This window comes from Anguilla rostrata, chromosome 3 (assembly GCF_018555375.3).
Source record: "Anguilla rostrata isolate EN2019 chromosome 3, ASM1855537v3, whole genome shotgun sequence".
Lineage (NCBI taxonomy): Eukaryota > Metazoa > Chordata > Actinopteri > Anguilliformes > Anguillidae > Anguilla > Anguilla rostrata.
In genome coordinates, this window is record NC_057935.1 from 35,783,711 (window position 1) to 35,810,128 (window position 26,418).

Sequence of the window (26,418 nt, forward strand, 5' to 3'; positions counted from 1 at the left end):
TTGTTTTTGCATGCACCATTCTTCGGCTAACCGAGAGAAAAGAAGAAGAGCATCCCTACTGCAGCATATGAGACAGGGTGAGAATGTGCTGACCAACAGGACCGCTGTCGGGGAGGGGGACAACCGGGTACATTGTCCCAGGCTCTGGAGGAGACGGGCCCAATGGCCCATGAACTCATGTGGTAGATATTATTGTCCCCGGTCCGGGAATAATATAAAAATATCATTTTGCCCAGGAATTTCAGCCAGCAGTCCCGCTGACCAAGGGCTGCTCCTCAGTGTTAAGACTGAACACGCCTTCAAGGACAAACAAGCACAGACACGGAGTCGCTCAATGAACGCAGGCACAGATACACAAAACAGCGGTGGCATTTCTGGTCTGAGCGCAGTTCACTGGAGCTCCTGATGATGTCACGCTCAGGCTGGAACGCGCAGCAAAGCCACTTTCACATGACGCCGCGTTCAACGCCAAGTAAAGGCGGTGACTACACATGAGAAGAATCGAGTGCCGCCAGCTGTTGAAACCTGACGTCATCCATCCAGGAAAGCTGTTGGTTTGGAAAACTGTAACAAGCGGTGATAGAAGTAGGTTGTCTGCAGTATAAGGCTTTTGGGATAAACCTCACTTTAAACTCACTTTGTGAAACCTAAAATCCTGGGTTTATCCAAAAATGTTCTTCTATGTTTACATCGGCCAGCTTCATATAAAGCTGTGATGTGATTGGACATGCTACAAAAGGTCAGCTTCAAACAAGTTCAAACAAGATCATGTGCAAGCAGCTTAAGGGTTCAAGACGAGTCCCAGTCGGCTGGAGAAGCACCACTGCCCCAGTGGCCCATACTGGCCCCAGACACTAAAGCCAGAACATGCTGATCTGTAATCAGCATGTTCTGGAACAGGCAAAAGCTGGAACAGGCAATGGAAAACTCTCTGTGGATATTTATTCTCAATTTGGAAAATGCTTTGGACCTAAAATCAGTTGATGGAATGAGATTACATGCGGTACAGCGGGTCCAGGTCAAATCCAAAATAACTTGGGTGGAAAGAGGAAAAACCTCAGCAGGCCAGGCACAAGAAATCTCTTCATGCCCAGCCATGCTCTAATAGAGAAATGGTCCCCTCAACAGCCTGAAAATAAAGATTCCCAATTTAGCCATGTAGCTCACTCTCCAGTGTGTTCTTCCTCAGGGTGTAAAATTAACTTTTTTATGCACTAGCCACTGTGTCTGGTAGATTCTCAACTTCTACCGCTCACCTTTTTTACCAGCCACTTTTTAAAAATCAATATTAAAGCAGAGGCGACTGAGCTGAAAATTGGTGGGGCGCAAAACTTTCCTTTAAACTAATCATTGATCGTAACTTGTTTTCATTCATTTTCCTTTATTATCAAGTGTGCCAACGATCGGACTAATCAAATGGCAAGTAGCCTAACACATGGCGTCTTCATACTGTGTTAGGGGGATTAAATCATAAATTCAATTTATCCGTTAAAAATCCGTTTTAATCACCAAGTAGTCTACACTTAACAAACAAGATACACCAGTCTGTTATCTACCGTGTTAGCTTATAGAATAACTAGCAAAAACAAAACCTGCACTTCAAGATTGTTTACAATCTAGGCTACACATTGCAGATATTTGCCATGAATACGACTGCGGAGAAAGAAGTGCATGTATCCGCAAATAATGTTGATTAAAAATGTGCACGATTTCATACTGCAAATGAAAATAAATGTAGGCAATAAGGCCTAGGCTACTCGCTAAAACTGCCTATTTGGGGAGAGCTGGCTATATATGATATTATTGAGCAGCCTATTTAGTGGATTAATTGTACTGATACTCAAGGAAATTGAGGGGAAGTTTCAGCCACTGCTTAGTGATTAAAACGGATAAATCGCATTTATCATTTAATCTCTCTAACACAAAGCGAAGAAGCTGTGTGTCACTTTCCAATTGATTAGTCAGATCGTTTGCATGCTTGTTAATCACTGAAAATGAATTAAAACAGTTTGAGATCAATGATTAGTTTAAAGGAAAGTTTTGCGCCCACCAATTTTCAGCTCACCAGTCGCCGCTGAAGGCTAAATACGACAGTGGCACTGGGAGCAATACTTTTTGCAAGACGGCTCGAACACCTGATCATGTCGACACTTCTCATTGAAATATCGTCTCGGGGCCATGACGCGAGATGGGTTGCCAGGTTACTGCCATGTAAATAACGCAATAATACAGTACAGACAAAGTCCGCCACCGTGGAGTGTGAGCCTCACAAATTCACCAGCCACTCTGCAAAATCACCCGCATTTGGCGGGTGGTGGGTGTTAATTTTACACCCTGTTCTTCCTACCTCTGTAGGGCCAGCAAGCCAGTGCACTTGACGGGCCACAAGCTCGGCTCCTCACTGCCACAGTAAGCTGTCAAATACCTGCAGCTTCCCGCAAAGTAAAACCATTTCAACAGAGTGATAAGATTAGCCATGTTCCTTACCAGGAATCCATGCCATTTCTTTCTCTGTAGTACACGTAAAACAAAGCAGCACGCCGAAGCGGCTTGCATATGCGTGGTGACTTGTACAGCAGGGTTAAGCAGCTGATGGCCCAGAGGCCAAATGTGGCCTACTGCACATACTGTATATTCCTGGCCCTTTGATAATTGAGGGGAAAAAAGATATGATGAAGCATCAAAAAACCATGACTGTCTACGTCCGCGTGTGCACAGTGTCAGCTTACCTCTACGAGTGACAGTATAATATGTGAATGCTACCCATATTTTAAGAACACATTTACTCAGCACTCACAATACATTGCACATTACACATTGTTAAACAATTGCATTTGGGAAAAACTCTCTTTGGCCCTTTTGTTTGATTGTTAAATATAATCTGGCCCCAATGAATGAAAGTAGATGAAGGACTCCGGTGTGTGAATCTGGATTAGGGCAACCCTGCTACCCGAGGTGTATCGTTACAGGTTTAGACTGCTACGCATGTCAAGCAGACAATGCTAGACTGGCTGCTTGCACTCAAAATGTGAAATACTCCGCCTTAAAGTCTGATGAACTCACATAACCTCACATACAGTGGCAAATGGCTGAGACAGACACAGGAAAGAGCGATTTCAGAAGAGGTGGCAAAAGGCCTTTAGCAGTTGAAGTGTACGCGTATTCTAATACACCCGCACATTAAAAGGCATAATCAATCAAACCAGTCTTACTCAACACGGCTTAAGTCAAGAAAATATCGGCTCGAGACAGTCCGGCGTTTAAGCAGCATGGAAAACGCTGGTTGCTCAAAACATACCAGTTTAACAAGTCATCAAATAAAACACGGAATTTGTTCCAACTTTCCACCGAAACCACCCAGTGGTTTCACCAGCTCTGTATCATAAGAGGAAAGACAAAATGGCCTTTCACTTGAACAAGGGCAGATTTGATTTTTGGGGCATGAAACCATAGTAATACATACTCTTGTTCTGACGATGACTGAACATGGTGTCCACTGCAATAGAAAATACAGGCTTAAGTTGCAATACTGTGTGTCGAGGAAGGTGAGTCACTCACACCTCTTCACTCTTTCACTCTTAATAGCTCAAAGCCACCACAGATTGTGCCAGCAGTTAGCGACAAGCAGAAGCTTGGTTGGCTTTTTCCACCAGATATTAAACACTGAGCCAATCAGAGAGCAGACACATGTCACTGGGAAGACCACAGGAGCTTCAGTTTGTGGTAAAAGTCTCAGTAGAAGCAATGTAGGCCTGTGCCATATGTTTACTTAATACACCTTATGAATTTGGCCAATATCCTTTGATATAAAATAAAAGAAATGGGGAACATTTTCAAAAACTGAATATTGAATAAAGAACATTCATGCATTTGAAACTGACAGTCTTGTTTGAATGTATACCAAATTGTTAATTAGGCTTACATCCTGCACATGGACAAACACATACTGGACATGCCTATATTAAGAGTAAATGCAGTTATGTTCAATATAAAATCTATCATGATTTTTAACAGTAGCATTTCTATATTTTGTTTTCAGATATTCAAGGTCCCAAAAATAATGTTGAGTGCCACAACATAGGCTAGGTGCACGTCACCCTCCAAATCATAACGGTGTCTTTCAGTGACATTAAAACCGAGTTTACAATTCAGAAACAGTCTGAATAAAGGTGAGGTAATCTAGAGTCAATGCCCTCTTAACCTGTGCTCTGCAGTGTGTAATCAGTGATTATGTCACAAGGTCTTCTCTGACACACTGATAAACCACAATGCGGGCTGTAAACGAATCTTGTTCCTGAAGCTGGGAGTACATGTGATACGAAGGCAAACTCAGTCAAAATCTAACAAGACACCACATACAAATGCGTGCACTCATTGTGGCTTCAAACTGTTCGTTCCGTGACGCAGATTAAAGCTCTGCAGTTGTGATAACCATGGGAAACACGGAAAGTGAAAACATTTTCTACACAAAAAGTGAAGACACAGAAACTTCGGCCGGACGGAACGGAGAGTGTGTCAATTTCACAAACAGAAACTAGGAAATGCGGCTAACCATGTGATATTTTAGACCAATTGCGGGCGCATCTCTGCATTGACATCGGTGTGCGAGCATCTTTGCTAATTCAGCCAGGAGGGATGTGCACACGGCGGTGACTGTCAATGCAGAGTTTCGTTTCCTCCACACTGTGGATGAAAGCGCACACACACCTCAACCGTGATGTCCACGCTTTGTATTCAAAGCATACCAGAAGAGCAACTCAATGAGTTCACTACAAACATCAATCTAGGATATGAACAGGCTGTTTCATGAAGAACAGACAATCGAGAACTTCAGAGACAGAGGGATACTGTGGGGAGCATTTTTTGTATTCTGGTAGTTTGGCAGTCACCTGTATATCAAATTTAATTAAATGGCATTAGATCATGTTGTCATTGGTAACATTAACACCAATGATTCAGTATGAGAGAATGTATTGAATATAAGGAAAGGCTATCAACCAGCAAGTGTGAGAGAAAAATAAACACATATAAATGGTAAGGAAGGACACGACTGTGCTATTTAAGTGAATATTTTCTTTTACTGGTACAACTGGAATGTATCCTCTGATATCACATTTTCGCAAGCCTCTGTGTCTATTAAAGGACTGTGCGCCTGGGTCTCTTAAACCGGCACCAGTGCAGCTTCTTCTAAAGACGTATGCTTTAATGATATACAGTCACAATCCCGTTAGTCAGAGCATCCCAGACCTGAGGGCAATAGGGAAAAAAATGATTTGGAGGCATTTGCTAATACAACGGGGATTGCTTGACAATAACCACAGCAGAAAAATTCAATTATCTCTGACATTTTTATTTTACCCCCAGCATAACTGTGGGTGTTCATATTTAAACAAATCAAAAGCCATAATGTAAATACAGGAATTAAATGTCAACCACATATACAAAGTAGGCTATCATTTACATAGGATGTGCAAAAAAATAATAATAATGCAAGGAAACACAACCATAACCTCATAAAGATGATCAAATATAGATGTATATGTATTGCAGTGACCACTTGCTTTTTGAAGCTCCATTCAGTTTAACAGATTAAACAATAGTGCTTAGACCTAATAAAGTGAATTCTGACAACAGTATGCTTGTGTGGCGTACAAGGGGTGTTTATGACTTGCTGCCATTATGGACCATTCAGATGAATACCTTTAAATATTAAGCCCAAAATCCAAATTTATCACCAGCCAGTTACTTGTCTGCAGTTTAATGGTTTCATAATCTCGTCAGTATCTGCCATACACCTGAATGAAAAGCAGGGCTGATTTTTTTTGGAAATTATATAATATTTTTATTCTTCTATTCCTATAGCAGTCGTGTTTTTTTATACTGCATATTGAGTATTTTTACCCTGCCAGGTGATCTTTTGAGCTTCACTTAATGTATTTGCGATATGTCCCCTGCGTATCTTGGCCATTTCACTAGAGGACTCCACACTTCTTTTCTGTTTGAAATGAATGTCATTCAGGGATCCCTACAGGCAACAGAGCTTACACACAATCCCTGTTACCCAGTCCTTCAGTGTCTGCCAGAGGACGACCGAGGACAAAGCCTACTGCGAGCGCCTGAGAGAGCGTACAAGCCAACTCATCATGTCTTCACCTTGTTACTCGAGTGCTTTATGAGCAGTCGTTTAAAAATACATAGCAATAAATATTCATTTGTTGCACCTGCTGTTCCTTCCTCTTTTTCGGTTTTAATTTGGCTCGGAGACTGCAGTTCATTTCTCCACCTGCGATTTTCTGTTGCAAGACGCAATACTTTCGAAAAATGCTCGGTTATGACTTTGACTGTTTTTTTCCCCCCATAAAATATGTAGAATGTGATTGCGCTAACAGCCCGCTTCAAGGCATCCTGCTGCTATTTTTACTGAATGGAGACAGACACCAGATCCGCTCATCTGCATCGCTGGGAGACACTTGAGTGGGCAGGGATCTAAAGAGGTGTATGGCTTTTGTGACCCAGAGACCTATTCATGAAGACAAGCAGATCACAGATGCTTAATAACTGACACCACTGCTACCGCACTGTTCCACAAGGCTGGCTGTAGGGAAATGCATCTCACAGATGACCAAATGGTACTAAGCAGTTCACCGTATGCTCAAACATACAAATCATTAGAGTTCAGACAGTCTGCCGGAAAGAGAAAGCTACACTGCCAGCAGAGTTACTGACCTTTCAGAGCTCCACCAATGTGACGAAGCCACACTTTAGAGCCAAATTACACCATTAACAATGTGAATAAAAATTATTGAGTGAATAATAAGCTTTGTTAAAATTTGCACAGTAAAAATACTGAAACCGCACAATGCAGGTTGCCATCCTCAAATATTATGCATTTAAAACATACTTCAGCAGCTGCTATCCTATAAATATCCCAAAACATACAATAAAGATTTTAAGAGCCTCAAGAAGGAGGAATGTCCCCATTAAGGAGCACTAAGTGCTCTGTTATTACTAAGTGCTTTGCAATACTCGTCATTTCACAGGCCTTTAACCTGAAGGCTTCCGTGCCTGAAATATACAGTGACCTTATATCGAATATGCTGGAGCGAGTACACCGATTGGCCCAAACTGCATGCGACATAAATAAACGCAGAGTCCTACACTTTGCCGACTTGTGATTTGTGCCTATTTTCTGTAATGGTGCGAGGCGGCTCACGGTTTCCTGGCAAGGGGCAGCGTCGCTCTCCTTTTTAAGTGCGGCTGTGGTGGTGATCTCTCTCCTCCTATTTCGCAACGTGCGTTTGAGGAAGTGGCTTCTCGAGTGCTTGCAGTTAGCCACCGAAGCGAGCAGAACGGCGCAGAGCAGGCTGCCGGCGAATGCAGAGCTAAGCCACCACAGTTGCAACAGGACAACGGCAGCGTCTGAGGTTTCCGATAAAACTTTGAAGCTCTTAACTGAAAGCGCCACACCTTTCCTCTTGTGATCTGGGAGGAGCAGGATAAAGCTTTTAGCATTGGGCTACGCAGATGGGAGTAAAATCTACATCTGAACATCAGCGAAAAAACTAGAAAAAACACAAGCGGTAACCTAACGCTGCATTCACATGCCTGGGATTTCACTGCATTGAAAGGCCTTAAGCATTCATGATGTTTGGTTTACCGTGAAGCTAGAACATGGCCAACATTTTTCTGACAGTGGAATATTATTTTATTGTAATCTTATTGTACATTTAGGATATTAGTATCTCCATGGGGTATACTCATTCAAATTTAAAATGTGCTGGATGAACGTAAAATTTTCTTTGGAGTGATCATAAATTGTAACACTGTAAAATGTCATCCCATTCCCATACAACAAGATATTACATATTGTAGAGTATAGAAAACATACAAGAGTGAACGATTACATATTTAGGTATGTGTATCACAGTGTGTCACAATGTTTTTGCATTGTTTTTTTAATGTGCTATCATTCATTTAGGGAGAGGTTTTGGATAGGCTTCTGGACCCACAGATACCGTATCATAGACCCCTACACTGATGAAACAATAGTCATTTCCACTTGAAAGTGATGCAAAAGTGAGTTTCATGAGTCAAAAAAGTTTATTTGCAGTGAAATACATGATTATGATCCAGGACGTAATCTCTCCGCATTTCATTTCAAATTGAAGGAGAGCAACTTCATTTTGCATTTTCACCAAGATAATTGCATTTGTGGAACTTTATTTCTTCCAAAATTATGAATATAAACTAATCCAATGTCTAATGTCCTCCTTCACTTAAACCATTTTCAAAGTCTCTGTGATGCTCGCACCTGGGGTTATAAAGCCTTAAATAGAACACCCCCTAAATGGGTGAGCATTGGCCATATTTGGCAGCTGCACAAAGGGATTAATATCTCTTTGTTAACAGGAGCTACATTACAGCGCAATACCTGAGACATTAATGCTTGACTGTTACTTTACATCTTGAACTATAATACACAGTTATTACATTTCAAATGATCATTGAACTACAAAATGCTATGTGGCTGCAATTTGTGCAATTTCTGCAATGTGGCACACACAATCTTTGAAAAGCCCACCAGGAGCAAAAGTGGTTAAAACACGGTTATGATACCACCCCGGCCACAAACCTTTTTTCCCTATTCTCGAGATCAAGGGTCAACGGCCCTTATCCTCTGAAAACAGGAAACTGCCCCCAGCTGCAAGTGACAGCGGTAACTGCAGCCAGCCAGAGTAAACAAAGAGGTGCGGGAGCTTGAGCGGGGCTCCCCACAGCACCGGTATGAAGGCAAAACCACGGCAGACGTAGAACCCGTACAGAATGTACAGAGAGCCTGAGGAAATCTGAGGACAGCGTGCACGAGCGGTGACAGAATCCTGCTAGTTACCGCCATCGCCGTCCGCGAGCCGCTCTGCAAAGCCGCCGCTCCGCTCACGCGTCTGGTGTGATCTGCCAGGGCTTCTAATTGTGTATTACCTCGAGGTAGATATGATATACACACATGAAGGCATTCGCATCACAGTACATGGTGATAAAAAGATGATTATTTCCCATCACTAACGGGGGCGAAAGGGGGAATGCTTCTGCCAGGACAGATACGGTTGTTATCTACTCAGACGGGTATTTCGCTTTTACTCAGAGAGAACGCAGCTTTCAAAACACCCCATGCCATTTGACTCTGGTTATCATTCCGTTTAAAGTCACACTTCATTCCATTTTATAGACCGTTTTGAATCAGGTTGCTTATAGTATTAATTAACTTTCTTGGAGCTCAACCCTGACAAGTGTGATAGATTGTCCTGTCATCCTCCAGCCACAAAGCCAGGCCGTGTTCACCAGGCAGAGCTTAACGGAGCACTTTGCGATAGTGCTTTTTAATGGCCGTCAGCTCCCAATAATGGGGGGCTGTAAATCCTTAGCCAGAATAATTGAAACCATTTCTGATACCACCTCAGAAATCACCGACACCTCTACAAATGAGTCACTGACACTGCCTCGGAAATCACCACGAAGACCTCAAAGGAGTCAGTAATGACACCACTCATGGAAGGATGTACTGTACTGATGCCACATATAATTAGTCACCAATGCAACCTCAAAAGAATCACTGATACAAACTCCAATGAGTCACTGACACTACCTCAGAGAAAGCATCGATACCACCTCAGAAACCTTGACTCACAAGCCCTGTTGAGTGATGCAAAATCTCAAGCTCTGCCCGCCATAGAGTGAAAAGGCATGAAATGACTTCCCCTGTACACACCTCCAGGGATAAACTGTTAAACACCAGTACTATGTTCCACTTCCCTCATACTCACAAGCACAGACATAAGTTTAACAGAGAGAACAGACCAGGATTTCCAACATTCAAAGCGTCTTTCCTTCCCCTACAAGCCCTTCTAAGCTACACCACGTGAATAACTCTGTGGAAAAATACTTCCTAAAAATCAGAGCAAAATTTAACTAATTTAATTTTTAACTACGCCCTACTGTTCTGCTGTGAAGTTTGGCAGCAAAGTTGTGGTCTTACACTGGGGGTGCAGGGAAGGAAAGGCATCGCTTCACAGGCGAGCATAATCATCTCCGGCTGGATGTAGACTATTAAAATTTCAAACAGACATCCAAAGTCAGGCGGGAGCGCGTGTAATTAGCGGAAGGATAGACGTTTTTCCTGTTGATACATAATGAGACGCAGCCAGAGAGAACAGAAGAAACAGAATTTTAAATGTCGAAAAGGGGCCGGTGCTTGACTTTCGCCAATTTCCTGGTGAAATAGGTGACAAAGGTCGTCTTTGATAACCCGTGCAGAAGAGAGCAAGGGGGTCTCTTTTTGTCAAGTTGGAAGCCCCCCACCCCCACCCCCCCCCCACTCCCGAGCGGTCTGGGCACTTTCTTTCTGACAGCGAGGTGCACAGGCTCTCCTTTGGATGCTCGGTCTTCTTCCATCCGCCTCCACGCTAGTGTGAATAACGTGACACTTGAAGATGCAGTCGAAAATAAGGCACGGAAGAGGACCAGGCGGGCTTTTAGAGTGCCAGTGTATTTGACATGCAGTAATGGATCCATTTTGAAGTGAACCACACCACTGAGCAGAAGACAAAATGTGCAAACGTGTAAAGAAAGGGTTCAGATGATTTCTGTTAATGCACGACCGCAGAAAATACCCACGCAAGGTTTTTTTCAGTTTGCATTTCTAGTTAGCGCCACAGAAGAGCTACAACTGTGCCGTACTTTGTATGCAATTTCATATTTCTGACACAGATGTAAATTTAGTTTACACTACTTTGCAACCATAGACCTGGTAGAGTACACTGCACGCTGCTTGCAGGCAAAGAACAAAAACTGTTATTTTAACACATTGTCTAATGTCATGAAGTGGCCATTCAGTAAAGTTAATGTTTACAGTGCAGTAAAAATCATTCATTTCCTCAAACAAGCTTATAGCTTCTTCTTATACTACGGTCGTGATGTCGCCGCACGCATGACCTAGAATTAGTCTACGGTAGCCAGGGCTGCAGGATAGCAGAGCAGGCTGAAGCACCCGTGAGGAGCGTGTTGTTGCGTTATGAGGCCTGCACTGAACGGACGACTGATCCCCCGACTGAAATAGCGCTGACCGTGACCGGGACTCCCATGAGCACGTTCAGCCACAGAGTCGCCCAGAGAGGGACAGCTCCATTTGATCCGGAAGCCAGGGATCGCCGGCGAGCCCTCCGGTCGATCGGCCGCCCGTGAACGCGCCCGGCTCGCTCTAACGAGGACGTCTCCGCAAAAGAAAATTTCGAAAAAGGGGCACGATAAATCTGTCGTGCCTTTCTGCAGCGCTGCATTAAAGGGCCGGAGAGCAGCAGCAGCAGACTGAGAACGCGTGGAGGATCGCAGGTGAGCATGAGGAAATTCTGCAGAAGTAAAGCGCTATGCGGGGCACGCACTCAGCCTCCGTGATAGGCAGCACAGAAACAGCGCGTGGCAGCGAGTGGGCGGAGCACCACGCCAGTCACTCATCTTTAAGGGACGTCTGCCAGAGTCCACACAGGTAGAGGAACAGCACTCCCGTTCAATAAACATCAACTAATTACGCTACGGGCTGTATAATGTGTAAACAATACATAATTATGGATACAGGTTTGTTCACAGAAATCGCCCCTCTGGCATTACTGAAAGTTTCTTTTTTCGGTAAAGATTGGTGGTTAGATTCCATTGACTGCAATCATTTTAAATGAAATTGCATAAGGCACTTGGCTACATGGCCTGTAACCATATTTCTGACCCAGTTGCGTTTTCCAATCCGAAAACCAAAGCAGGTGAAGTTCTACCGCGAGAATCTGTGGAGGATACAGTGGCAGAAAACAGACTCCGACGCCAAGGTACTGCAAACGACCTGAATGAAACAAGCAAATAACGCGCCGCCGCCACAGACTATTTGATTAACTGAGGGGGGAAAAGGAAATGAACCTCTCACAAAGCTCCTTTGATGCTGTCCAGCAAACCTGAAATAACCATGATGGTTATGTAAAATACAGTTTCAAAGGGAACTAACCGTTCTCTCAAAGGGAATCTCAAATGACAGTGGTCACCAAAACACTTCTATTTTCTGTCCTATTTAACTGGACATTTGAAAAAACAAATAGCTGCTTTTCTCTGCTTACAATAGTGGTTTTGAGAAACGGTGTTCATCTTCCACGTACCCATTCATCAGTAATACACAGAAGAGAGGAAAATGAAAGGGCCTGCATATTCCCATTTTGGACTCTCGCTGAGAGGATACTGGGCTAAAATAAATGAGGGACAGAAGAGCTTAACATATTTTAAATGACTAAACCATGTGATCCCAGATTAAAACACTGGGTCAGGATCTGGTTCATTGCATTTATCTGCACAAAAATAAAAATCAAATAACTGAAAAGCGACCAAACAACTGGACGAAAAAACGCAGAAACGGCGAGACGGAGCGCTGTGAGGGGGCGAAGCCCTGAACAAACGAGCTAACGAGTTTAGGGCTCGCTGCGGGCCGAGTGCGCCGGCGGGTGGCCTTTCAGCGCCGAGCTCAGACGAAGCGCGGCTCCGAGCGCCGCGCCCCGGCTCTCCTTCCCAAATGGAGAGGCCGCGGAAGAGCGCGCAGCCTGATCGGACGGAGCCGCGATCAACAAACAAGGCGGCTGAGGGGGCCGCGGCGGCGCCGAAGAGCGTGGCGTGCGCACGCTAACCGCGGGAGACGCGCGGGCGGCGCGGGACAAGCGGGGGTTGTGCTCGGAGAGGAGCGCGAACCTCAGACGCCGCAAACGCAGACTAAGCCCGGTGAATACGGCACACACGCTCACACGGACACACGCACACCCTCCCCTCGCTGCCCCTCTAACGGCATCGCACGGGGAGCGGGGGGGGGGGATGCGGTGTTCATCGCCGGTGCGCCGTGTCGATGCGGTCCGCTTGCGACTGCCCCGCGCCGCCTTCTCCGGCAGGCTCTCACAGCTCAGAGGAGGGGGAAGGGCGGGGGTGAAACAAATAGATGGCCTTTCCAACAAGGGTGCGCAGAAAGGAGGAGTGGAGGGAGAGGGGGAGGGGGGAGGGGGAAGGGAGAGGGAAGCTAGCAGCGTGAGCTCGGGCCACTGTAGATGGCTTAACAGCGAGTCCAAAGATACGTAGGCTCCAGGGCTCACCTGCAAAGACGAAGTCAAACAGACATTCATCTGGGATTTCAGAATTACACTGTAAAGATTCTCTTAATCAACAGTCACTGCCATAGAACTGAATATCCCTGCCAATGTTACACTGCGTGCATTACATTTGGTGCAAAAATAACTGTGACTGCATGCAAGAATACCATCCGTACTCCCTATTCCTAATAATATACATACACCCTATTCCCAATGTAATCCATATTCCCTATTCCTAATATCATCCCGATTTCCCTATTCCTAATGCCATCCCTCTTCCATGTTCCGAATTCCATGGTTATTCCCAATTTCTAATGCCATCCCCATTCCTACTGTCATCCCTATTCCATATTCCTCGGTTAATAAATCCAGACAGAGCACAGAAACGTGTGACAATATGCGCTATTCGGTACAGGGTAAGTAACAGATACAAAGCGCGGTGGATATTTCCAGCCTTTTTACTCTGCTGTCAAGGTTACACAGCGGGATATTCGCTCAGGCCGCACCGCTGGGGAGACCCCGCCTCCCTCAGAGAGCGCGCGGCGAATGAAAGCCGCTCGGGCGGCGACGGAGCCCGGAGGCCCGGGCGCTCGTCCGCATCGTCCCGTCTGCCCCGCAGGCGCACGCGTCTTCCGGCCCATCCGCCGGATCGCCGGTCGGCACTGATGCCTCTGGCGGTCGCGGTCACAGCCGCGATCTCGGGCTGCGTGGGGCTACCTGGCGGTGGCCAGGCCGACGGCAGGGGCGCCTGGCTCAAAACGCATCGGAAGAGATTAAGTGAAATCGAGCGTTTCCGTGAGGGAGTGGGGGTACAGTACCTGAGCTGACGCTGCAGCCCGTGACTCCAAGATTACATCACATCAAGGTTTCCATACAGCTAACAATCAAATAGGTCTATTAGATTCATGCTTCATGTCTTCCAGTCAAATGTTAGGCCTATGCCACTGAATTAGGTCTAACAGCATAGTCGCACATTATCTTTTATTCACACAGCTGGTAAGCAAGCTGAAACAATGACAGAAGCTAATCAGATTTACAGAGCAGTCCATGATTTTTTCCAGCTAGCTACTGACAGACACCCATTTAAATCCAATTAAAACACACACACACACACACACACACACAAATACGCATACAAGCAGTTTGGAGGTATGAGCAAACAGCTCTACCACAACAAATGTACCCAGCGGATCTGACAGAGAAGTCAGAGGGCGGTGTGTCACTGGTAGCGCCCTCTACAGCACCTCAAAAAGCATTTAGTCCATTAAAAGCCATTTTTAGAAGATAAAATACTAGATTATTTAGGTAAATAATGCAGCTGCCTTTTTATCTCTGGAATCAACAATTACACTATCAGTCAGAGAGGGTTGCTGTTTATTGTATTTGCTATGCCAGACAGAAATGTTTTTAATCAAAACAACCCATTTAAAAACAATTTGTCCAATGTTATTTCTAAAAAAACAAAAGCCAAACAGGAGCGGGGGAAATGGGTTCCAACTTTGCATTTAAATTAACTGTCGTCAGCTGCAACACTGCAATTACACAGAAATTCATAATTAATTGATAGTATAATCATTATTTGAACAACTGACAAAAAAAGTCTTGTTTGCATATTCCCTTCTTGTATTTATTTGAAGATTATTTTACAATAAAAACTATATTTATTAATTAAAACATTTATTAATAAGTGATTTATTTATAAATAATTTCCATTCAACTCCTAATTCAACAATACATCTAAACAGGTATATTGTTTATGTAATATTTAAGTTAACCAAAAATGTTTTGACTTGCAAATCGCAATGATGCCTTTTCCATCCATGGAATGTTACAGTACACATGAAACAGTTAGCCTATGTGAATGTTATAATCCTGTTAGGCCTATATGTTATGTTATAATCCTGAATGCTTTAAATCAGACAACAGCCCTAAAAGAGAGACCATTCAGAAGTAGCTAAACCCAAAAGGGAATCAGTGTTTTACCGGCACAGAAAAATCTTTGACTTTGCCAAAACAAAATTTGCAAGCGCCAAAGCGGAAAAAGGGGAAAAGACATGGTTCAAACTAGACTTTAAATATTATTTATTTTGCAGGACAATGACACAAGGGGGGGGGGGGGGGGGGGAGAGAGAGAGAGAGAGAGAGAGAGAGAGAGAGAGAGAGAGAGAGAGAGAGAGAGGGAGAGGGAGAAAGAGAGAGAGAGAGGAGAGAGAGAGAGAGGAAGAGAGAAGAGAGAGAGAGAGAGAGAGAGAGTGAGAGAGAGAGTGAGAGAGAGAGAGAGAGAGAGGAGAGAGAGAGAGAGAACATGACAGCAAGACAGCACATTTAGGGGCTCTGTGGGCAGCACTATCACACGCAGGGACGCTCGACTCGGTGTTGCCACCCACTAAGATCAGAGCTGTGAAGGTATGTGCCAGGAGAAAGCAAAGGCAGACAAAATCCTCTTCTGTCCTTTAATCAATGATCCCAGAGTTAATAATATTTTAATCCAAACCATTAGGATGCACGTTCTATTGTTTTCGGTCTAAGGCTGCAACGGTCATTTTTGTGAAATCAAACACGGACAGTAGAACAGAAGAGCCTTTTTTCTCAAATGGTTTGTAACCATTATGATTTAAATGAGCATCTCTCATTGAAACTTTGGAGGAGAAAGATAATATTAATATAACAAGAAAGCTGAAACTCTTATATAAGCCAAAAAGTTTTTTCTGGGTCAAAACGACTCAAAATGATGGATGGATGGAAGGATGGCATTTTTAATAAGTAGAAACGACAGCAGAGACTAGCCTAATTATTAGACCTGCCATGTTTCATCCATACGCTGTAAAAGGTTTCTCATCAATTAGGCTAATCTTATAGCTGCTTTATGCACAATTCTTCACAGATTAACATGAAAAGACAGAAACAGATTTTTTTGGTAATGTTCAGTTCTATACTTGCAAAATAAATTTTGCCAAGCATTTTAGACCATGACTGTCATTAGGGGCCAAATTAGAATAGCTCAATGCTAACAATGTATGATGACCCTACGTGCATCCCCAAGCGCTGGTCCAATCATGGGGAGCACCAAAGACCCTTTTCATGCCAGGAAAAAACCTGGGGAATTCCTCACTGTTTTCCGTTCAATAGCACATTTCCTTTCAGATTCAGCCTCTGCAATGTGTGACAAATCTTTTCCACGGTGAGGTATGAAGCCAGATCATAATTTGTGTCTCCGACAGATTGCCTTGCGGATACGTTTCCCAATAAGGCGCACGCATGACCAGATCGACGCGTCCGTAAACGGCGTAACAGGACACGAGAGTCGCGGATCTCTGCCGCTCGGTTCTGAAGCCGAGGCGGTCTCAGGCCACAGAGAAACACTAGAGCACTCAGGGGCACGCAGTTACGGGAGGGGCGCTCTTCTGGCCCTTCCTGTACGGAGAGACCAGAGCCCAAACCCAGGGCCACCTCCGTGGCTGCAGCTCGCCGGTGCCGGTGAGGTTCTCAGGCTCCCCGGCACTGAAGGACGGGAGGGCGAACCCCGTCCCGCTGGAATTCCGAGCGGGCGTGCACGTGCGAGCGCGAACCCGCGTGACGCATGAATAATGCAGGCGGGGAGAGCAGTTTGTCAGGAGCGCCCCGCCGCTAGCTGTAAAACACCTCGCGGCTTCGTGGGCGCCGAACGTAAACTCAATTACTGGGGAAAAAAAATGGGGAAATAAACAGGATAAATCAAGACGGAGGCGCTCCCGAGCCCCGACCGCGCCTTTTCATTTCGCCCCTTACGAGTGCGTAACGAACGCCGTTAACTCCCATCAGACAGCCGTTCGTCCATCCAGCCCTTCTGCGGGGGTCGTAAATGCTCGTCCTGATGTTCTTGTCCTCCACGAGCCGTTTGAGTTAGGCTATATCGAGCCCCGCAAAACCGCGAGGTAAAGCTGCTTGCGGCGAACAGGCGGAGCGGGGAGGCTTCCTCGAAGGTCAGACTTTAATCTGGAACACGACCCCCCCGCAACTGAGACAAGGCGGGCGTAATTAACGATCTAATTAATTAATTAATTAACTGGCTGGAAAAATAGCCAGGGCTCTTTCGTGTCGGTCGTGCAATACAAGCCGAAACAATCGCTCTGGATGCCCAGATTTCAAAACCTAACCAAGCATTACTCTCCCACAATAAAAAAACCAAAAGGCACAATCCTAATCGCCTGGTTACGGATTGACACCCTCCTGGCACTGGACTCCTTCCGATTCATATATCAGCGAGCGGAGCGGTGTGGGGGGGGATGGGTGACACTTGTGCGGCGCCTGTGCTGGGATCTGACAGATGCAGGCCTGCAGCCAGGCGTTAGACAGAGCCCACAGCTCCCCCCCCCCCTCTCTCTCTGTGTGAGGGGTCGCCTTCCGCAGAGCCGAACCCCAGAGAAGCGAAGCCTGGAGGGACCCCGGACAGCGCCGGCGCGGGGGGAGGGGGGAGCCGAAAGTGGCGGGACTGGGCCAGCTCTCAGCTCTGTGTCTCTGTGGCAGGATCCCGCGTGCGACGCGTGATCGCGGTTTAATCAGCGCAAAGCACGGGCGGGGGCGGGGGCGGGGGCCTGGATAAAGGCAGCTTGTGTAATGCGTGAACCATCTCACCCGTCAATGAAATTACCCTCCCTGACTCGCATACATACGCACAGATACACACAGATACGCATTTTAATGACACGCCATAGCTGGGATATGCTCCAATCAATGTATAGACAGAAGGGCAAGAACACACATCTTCGTTGTTTATCTTGTGCTGCTCCTCTATAGATTTAATGAGCGGGTAAATATTGAATTGCGATCACGAGCATTTGTACGCTACGCCTCTCTGACCAGACTCAGCGTTACGGGCACAGGCTCCAGCACATTTTCATACTTGCTGAACGCGGTATACCATACTTAACTGGTCTTGGCCTATCTGGGGAAGTGGACCTTGAAGAAAAAGCATTACAGCATGTCGCACCTTTCCTGCTCCTCAAAACATTCTTCCTAGAGAGCTAGTGACAAAATGGTTCATCATATCCGCTGTTCTCCAAAGAAGAACAATGAATAACAGGACAGGTACAGAATAAGGGCCGCGATGCAGAACCTAAAACCCACCGGGAACGCTGGGAAACGCGCTTACGGAGATCGGCGCGGTGGCGATTTCGTCCCGAGCGGCTGCGCAGCGCCGTTTACAATCTCCACGGCGTCTTCGCTGGCGCGGCCGCCCTTAACAGCCCGGCTGGCGGAGTCATAAACCCCTCGCGCTCGCGCTCGCGCTCGCAACAGCTTACCGCAAAGAAAACCCCATAATGACGCGTAATAGAGATTCACTGCGCCTTTTTTTTACGGCGGGAGAACTCCGCCGCTATTATGCACGCTCCGGCAGCAAATACCAGGGCTATAAAATTGCTTTTTAAGGAAGTGAGCGAATATGCTAATCTAGTCCAGACGCGGGATGGATAAGCCTTTCGCCCGTCAAGCGTATCTGCTCTGCTCCGCAAATAGTGTCTTGTTAACACGCCGTCGGTGCCGTGGAGTTTGTTAGAGGGGTGACTTTCTCTCTTTTTTTTCCTAGGCTGCTGTTATTACAGGGGGAAAGGTACATAAACACAATAATACTATGATCCTTGTCGCTAAGCCAGCAGCTGTGAAGAATTGGTACAATCAACAAAGGTTTTTTTTTTCTCTCGTCTGCATAAATTACACTTCTGCGGCTCCAGAACAAACAGTGTGAATCGGCAGATGACAGTTCCTCTAAGAGGTAACTGTGTTACTCTTAAGAACAAGATTTTAAAATTTTCTCCACTTCATTTTCCACATTATTGGGTGTAGCAGTGTCACACGCAGGACCATCGCCACTCAAATTCACTCAATGCGTCTGTATTTATTCCACCTCATCGTCACTGACTGCTCGGTGCAACTTCTCCCGCGGCCCTCCCCTGATTTACATGCACACAGCACCGCGTTAAGATCCAGACGCAAACATCCGTGCCAGGATATAGAGTCCCAGGTGATTTAAACGTTTCAGCTGAAGATATCATTTTCAGTTACATCAAGAAATGTATGCATATTGCTCAAGTCGTATATAATGTCAGATTTAAGACATCACACCTAGCAAACAGAGTCGCTTGCCAGATATTTCATTCAGTTATCCTCATTAGGTAGACAAGGCATATCAACCCAGTGAGCGCCTCCCCACAAAGGAAGTGCTTCTTTGATGAAACCGTGCAATTGGTTCTTTCCTCCTTTACTGCAGTTTTGCCGTGTGTCCAGCACCGCGTTAGCTTTCAACACGTGACCACGTCCGTGCTACCGTGGAATCTTAAGGCAATGATGCGGCTGTGGAATTAACAGGTTTAGTGATCTGAGGGCGAAGGCTGAACGGGAGCTCAGCCGTGTTAAGAACCGTGGCCCATTAACATTAGCAGGAGGCACCGCGTCTGAAGCGTTCAGCACCGGCGGCTGTAAAGGTCCGTGTTGTGCGGAGAACCTCAGGACACATTTCAGAGAGGTTCCAGCGCGGCGGCGGGCTGCAGCTAACTGCGAAGCGCTCAAAAGGAACCCCTCTTTCTGAAAGCCAGCCTCCGTCAGGCCCAGCGGTCACAGAAGGTTTGCTTAACAGGAAATAAGTCATGTGAACAGCGGGATGGGGGTCTCAGAATGTAAGACCTCCCCCCTGTAAGCCCCAGGTCATGAAAAGCAAACAAAGATCATATGCTCCAAAGTTCCACAAATGACTCCTTAATGTAAAAAAAGTGAAATGCCCCGCTTGGTGATTACATGCACTGTGACATAATACATGATTACAGTAAGCACTATGGAGAGAATGGAGCCCTCAGGATTTATGACAAACATATTAACATGAATTATAACCACTTCATGGTTTGTTACTACAAGGTTATTAGCAGAAAGTTCTAGAAGCCAAAAAATAATGTTTGTTAATGAGAATCCTGATGGGAAATTAAACAACACACTGATCAACAGAGACTGAAATGGCAGGTATGCGATCTGCCAAGTTACAGCATACCTACACAGCACCGAGAGATTGGCACTTTTCAGGGTTTCCTGCAGAAATAACCACAATGACCACAGACTCTCAGCCCTTAAAAACATTAATTTCTGTACCTTCTGTCCTCATGTCAACACACAGAATTGACTGAGTCGATAGAGCAAGTGTAACTGCATGAGTGAAGAGGGCACCAAAATGAAGCACCAAAATCTGCATTGCGATTCAGTCCGGTAGGTAGGCATGCCAGTCGCGTGGGAACCGGCGCCATAGCACTTAGCGCTACTGGGTTTCGCTACCCAGCCCTATTCATTACTCACACAGCTACATGACTGCAAGGCAGGCCCTAAAGCCTGACTGCTATTGTAGGCATCGTCCAGCCATGGGCTTGTTCTGCGGACTTGCAGCTGGGTACTACTGGAGTCCTGTTGCAACAATACATGCAGCGATCAAAATGCTCAAGCGTACAGGCAAGATAAATGACGGTCAATTTCACTGTTCATGGCCATTTCAGTAAGTGTTTATAACTTTATTGCCTTATGTAATATTGACATTCAAATGATATCAGAATGTTCAATACATTCATTTAGGAAAAGTCACAAAGGGGAAGCCATATGGAATTAATGACTGCACATTTATTGATTTTTCTTAAAGTGATCATCTACCAACATAAAATTAGTAGGTCTATTGCATGTACAATAACCCATTAAAAACACCATAATCAATTTAAAAATGACACTTTCATTTATTTGCAATTTATGGTAAAGGAAAAATGACTGAATCCACACCTATGTGTCATGTGGATTGGAGCTAGATTTGAGCCTTTGAGCTAGAATATATGTGTTTTCTTGTATGTATGTATGTATGTATGTATGTATGTGTGTATGCATGTCTCTCTGGATTTAATTATCATATGGTTCATACATTAAATGCATTATTATACGAAGCACGCATATAAAGCAAATCTATCTGTAGATAGGGCTAAAATCTGTAAATATAGGGCTAAAATGTTAAAAATAGAATTTACATTTAGCAAGTTTTAATTAATGACTTACAGACAGTGCTTTGTATGTGTGAGTAACTTGGGATTTTTTAAACCATGTTTTTGTTGATATATTACATATCACAACTGGGACAAAATGCTTGACATCCTCATAAATCTCTTCAAAAACAATTAATGTGCGGACAGCTTTTCAAATCAGGAGAGAGCTCTAGAATCTTAAAACTTAATGAACTGTTCAGCGAGAATTGGGCTGGCTAGTCAGTTGTGTTGCATATGAACCCAGTGCAGTTATGAAGTTCAATATTCACAAGACACCAAGAAAAAATATAGTGCTTATACTAGATGACAGATCAACTTCCCAGCCCAACATAAAAGACCAGAAACAGCATGAAAAACTATAAATGCATCGCAATAAGCAATCACAGTTTCAATTCTCTAAACATCATCTTACAGCTGTCAGAAATCTACAAAAATGATTTCTGCTATATATGCAAATTATGCATGCATGTCTGTGTTCATCAATTAAATAGATACAATGAAAGACAAGAGATGTTTGTGAGCACTAGCAGAAAAAAACACTTGCACGAATGCAACAACTATTGCATTATTAAATAGCCACATAACACACTATAGGAGACCATAAGAAATATAAATTATTTACAACAGCAAACTGCTGACTTTCTCTCGCAATAAGCTTTGAAGAAACCTAGGGAAACATTTTACCAACATATTATTAATGATTACAGCATAAGCTCAGTATTTACATGCATTAAACATGCCAAAACATCAGGGGTCCTAGTGCACAATCAGCGCAAAAACGGGAAAAAAAAAAAAAAACCCTTCACATACCTGCAGTTCGGTGGGGGATCCAGAGTAATTTCAGCTAGCTCCTTTTGAATTCTGTGAGAAAATGAGGAAAGTGAGAATTCGAAGCGGTCGGGGAATTACACTGCCCTCTACCAGTGCAGCGTTTAATGCACGGCTGGCTTTCACTTCGCTACAGCTAACATGGCTGCTTCCTCTTTGTTCTCGGAGGCATAACGCGATTCCCACAACAGCAAAACTTTGCAGTCCCCGTTCTCCCCCGTTCTCCGACCCAACACCACGCTCTCAACGCCGACGTGAAGCTCTCACTCCCAGGCTTCCATTCCGCTAACGATCAACGCGTTCATGTCATTGTTAACGCTAAAGATTTTCTTTTAAAGCTTATATGCAAATGAGGAAGAGAGGGAGGGGGGGCGCTGAGGCATGTTTGACATGGGCTTTAAATCGGAGCTCCAGAGTACAAACTAGGCTACGTGTAGGAGAGGAAGAAGGGCAAATTTTATTAATATGCTTTAGACGAACGTTTTCTGATCTACCAAGCACATACCCTTAACTTGATACTTTTTTTTTATTTGGATGCATTTCTATTTTAAGCGTGATCTTTACGGTGTTTATCCAGTGGAGAAGCCTCAGTCATCTGCCTCCTGTTCGCATGCCGGAGCAAACCTCCCAGTTAAAATACTTTGATACAAATCGGAGAACACTGATTATCGGCATAACATTTGTGTATTTTCTCTCAGTTTAGTCAATCTTGATTGCTATGAACTATAACGTTAAATTAAAGGCTCTAAAACGTTGTACGAAAAGGCTGTCGGGTAGGGAAAACGTATCCTGTGGTAATTAATAAGGTATGTTCCTGGCCAAATAAATCACTTTCTTGAAAAAACACACGTGCTTGTATAGGATTATTACTTTTTATTAAAAAGACGAGCACACAGTTTATCTCTCCCCATATTTATTACCCACACACTTATTAACCGTGAGAGTTTTGTGCACACAACTTATTTTTCCAAGTATAAATACCCAGAAAATGTCATTTTTAGGCTACAACTGCTCGTAAGAAATTCTTCCAAACACTTGACTCAGTGACCAGCAAGGAAACAAACTTCTGGCGCTTGAAATGCAATGGTGTGAGTTTATAGCCTATAGTCCGTGACAAATACGAACCATTTCAAAATGAATAAATGTGACTCGAGTAAAATCATTTTTACTGGCACAAGTTTATAATCTTTTCTCACTGATTTAGGATTCACAAAGTAGAAATTGGAACTTAAGGCGCAACTCTTTGAGAAAGAAACACAAACAGTCTATTTGAGTTTAAGAAGTATGTAGCTAAAATATCTAACTAAGAGAGTACATGGGAAGAATCAAGATTTGTCACAGGACAAGAAGAATGGTTAGGGCATAATCTTTACCTTTTAGCACTGGTGGACAATTTTGCTGTCGTTTTGCTGGACAATTTGGTACTTTTCTTCTGTTGCTGAGTCGCTGAAGGTTGTTTTCTCTCTTCTTGCTCCTCTGGTTCGGGTACCGGAGGGTCTCTCTGGTCTGCATCAGAGCTGCCGCTGCTGGTGCTCGGACTTTCATCATCTGATCGTTGTCTGTCACTTGACATTTTCCCCCTTCAACAGCAGTGGAAAAAGTTCTGAACTTCTGCTGGATCGAATTCAACACCTTTCACTCCGGGTAGCTACACACAAGCATTGTCAGCCTACAGTAGATGCTCTAACAGGTTAACTCACTGGTTTAGGATGCGCAACTGAATCGCAACGAGTAAAGTTACAGTAGCAAGTTAACTACGTTAATACGTTACAATATGGCACGCTGTTGGGGACTGGTTAAGCAGCTGATTTGTTGCGGTGTTAAGCGAAACTCCAGAAATTCAGAAGCTGGGACAAAATAGAATGGCCAGCAACAGCGCTCGTTATTTGGACATAATTGTCATGAAGACGCGCTTGCTACCCAAGCTGTCCACGCATGTTAAATGATTAGATTAGCCAGATAGTGATATGGCTCAAAATCAACAGCTTGGAAATGTTTATCTAGCTACCAGGCTACACAGTTACTGAGGACGTCATTTACATATTTGACAATAGTGAAGTAGCAAGCTAATTTGGCAAGCCGTTTACCAAGCTAGGTAGCGCAAGTTAGTCTAGCTGCTTACACGGAGACTGCTAACCAGCTAGATTGCAAGCTAGCCAAGGAGCTGACGATAGTAGCTAGCTACTGCTGGCTAATTTTAAAATTGCTGGCTAGTACAGTATTGTTAGCATGCTATTTAGCTGGGTAAAGTAACCTGAGTTTCTTTCTTCCTCTAATCGTGAGCTAGTTATAAGACTGTTACTAAAAACGAGACAGCCATCTAGCTAGCTACAAAAATACGACTGTTTAGCTAGACATCTACATCGCCAGCAGCGCACAAATATTGGAGTGACTGTGAGATAGTAGAGCTGCAAGGGAAGCATAATTGCACCTTTTCGCGGCGAGGGGGGTAGCCAGCTCGTTAAATAAAACATTTCATGTTTCGTTCACTTTAAGAATTGACCGCAATTTCACAGACGAATTGAAAATTGAAACTAATTTTCCACGGTCTGGGAGAAAAGTAAATATTGCAGACCTGAGCTTTAAATCTTTTGTAGAACGAAGAGGTTTGTTATGGTATGAGACACTCCAGTATCAGCATGGTGTACCAACTGATGCGTGAAGTCAGTTTCTGGCTCCCTCTTTGGCGACAGCCGCTGAAAACACTAAGAAAGGACGATGTTTCCCCCCTTTCCCTGTACTCGTAACATTCCTGAAAGCTTTCTCTTTACCTTTAGCGTGGTCCTATCTTGATCTGGCGTGGTTTGGAGTGTTAAAAATCCCGTGGAAACGGAGCCGGGGAAGACGACAGGCTCCGGCCGAGCTGTGAACATTGGAGAATCGGAAGAGGAGGCACTGTAATTTTGGGTTGGATTCGCCAGGTGGCGCTGGTAAGCGGACGAGTCTTAAGACTCATGGCTGTTAGGCTGGGGTGGCTCTTCCATGATTCCTCCCTCCGAGGAACATTAGGGCTCAAAAGCCAAGTCAGCGTTAAGTCTTGCTCTACCATTGATAGCTGCACTCTTTCTCGCTTTGGAAAGCAATAGCCTACGTAGCCTAGGACTTGTAAAAACATATAATGGAACAACCGAGCATCGTCATCCAAAGTCTTTGGTTTTAAGGCACCCGTACCTATGAGATGGCATCAGTTTCTGAATGATAGGCTATCCATCCTGGAGAGCTGCAACATTAAATAGTTGATTGTATTTGATAGGACTCGCTAGGTGGATATTTCAAAGACAAGGGTTTATGGGACTGCAAAAAAAAGACTAAACTTTTCAAAAAGAGATGTGAACTTCGATAGGCTAAAGCATTAAGAAGGCAATTGGCCAAGTTATTTTCTGCGTGGCAGATCTTTGGCTTCCTTAGAAAACGAAGTCAATACTATTGCGTTACCATTTAAAATCAAGACATCCAAAGGACTTATTTAATTTATAATGGTTAATTGTTTCCATGAAATTAAAACATCCATGGGAAACTAAAAAGCGAGAAACTAACTGGAACTGCAGAAGAAACGTCATCTATTTCAGTGTGACAGATTGTTAAAGTTCTGATCATTTATCTGGAGTAATTCACATCATTGAAACCACGGATGGAACATTTTCAAGAAGCACGTCGAAAGGTAGAATGTAATTCATAATTAGTGGGCTAACGCTCTGTAAGACTACGTTTACTGGTATTTATCATTTCTTTTTACTTCGCTTTCAAAATCACTATCAGTATACTCCCTTAAAAAGCGGAATTAAAGAATGTTTCTGTATTTATTTCCTTTTAATTTGCTCCTTATATTTTATTTATTCTGCTAGAACCTGCTCAGTTTATTATCTTACAAAAATGTATTTATTTGAAAGCGGTTATATTAGCTTGCTGTTTCACTTTTACACTTTGAATATACTCTTCAGGAATATTTTGACATGGCATCACAGGAAACTTCACAATTCCACTTACTCTCCTCATAAAGTGACTGGCTGCGAAGGAGAATTTTACTCATCTAGGGTCCTGCATTTGTGTTATTTTATTACCGTGAGCATGTTTTTATAAGTCAACGAAAAACGAACTTTAATGAAATTTAGTATTAGAACCCATTTGTTTTAAGTATTAAATATGATAGATAGTATATATCATAGGTCGTTTATGTCACATAATACAAAATCCCTCCTTGCTACACTCAATGGATCGTTGTGGCTGATAAGTTACACCAAAATAGCCTTTCTGTCCAACCCAGAGCACATTTTAATTAATTTGATGTGTATGTTTTAATGTGGACATCTCAGCTTTGTACTGACGCTGGTACAAATTCAGAGATGTGACATTAGTACACCAGCCCCTGCTTCATCTTGTTATCGGGTGTT

At 44.1% G+C, this 26,418-nt stretch overlaps 1 protein-coding gene across 3 annotated transcripts in view; it reads right to left on the reverse strand.

Annotated features, from left to right (window-relative positions):
* The window catches only part of LOC135250724 (ubiquitin-conjugating enzyme E2 E3), a 46,979-nt gene extending 22,020 nt beyond the window's left edge, over positions 1–24,959 (reverse strand). Inside the window, exons 1-4 of one of the 3 annotated variants that reach the window (XM_064327330.1) lie at positions 24,799–24,947; positions 24,603–24,732; positions 23,401–23,607; positions 22,010–22,060 (exon numbers count right to left, since the gene is read on the reverse strand). In XM_064327330.1, the coding sequence (XP_064183400.1) occupies positions 22,010–22,060; positions 23,401–23,600 (251 nt within the window). In that variant the 5' untranslated portion in view covers positions 23,601–23,607; positions 24,603–24,732; positions 24,799–24,947. Of the gene's footprint in view, positions 1–7,213; positions 7,528–22,009; positions 22,061–23,400; positions 23,608–24,602; positions 24,733–24,798 lie in introns of those variants that run through there. The other 2 variants (XM_064327329.1, XM_064327328.1) reach the window with 2 other exon arrangements.
* Between the last annotated feature and the right edge of the window lie 1,459 nt (positions 24,960–26,418).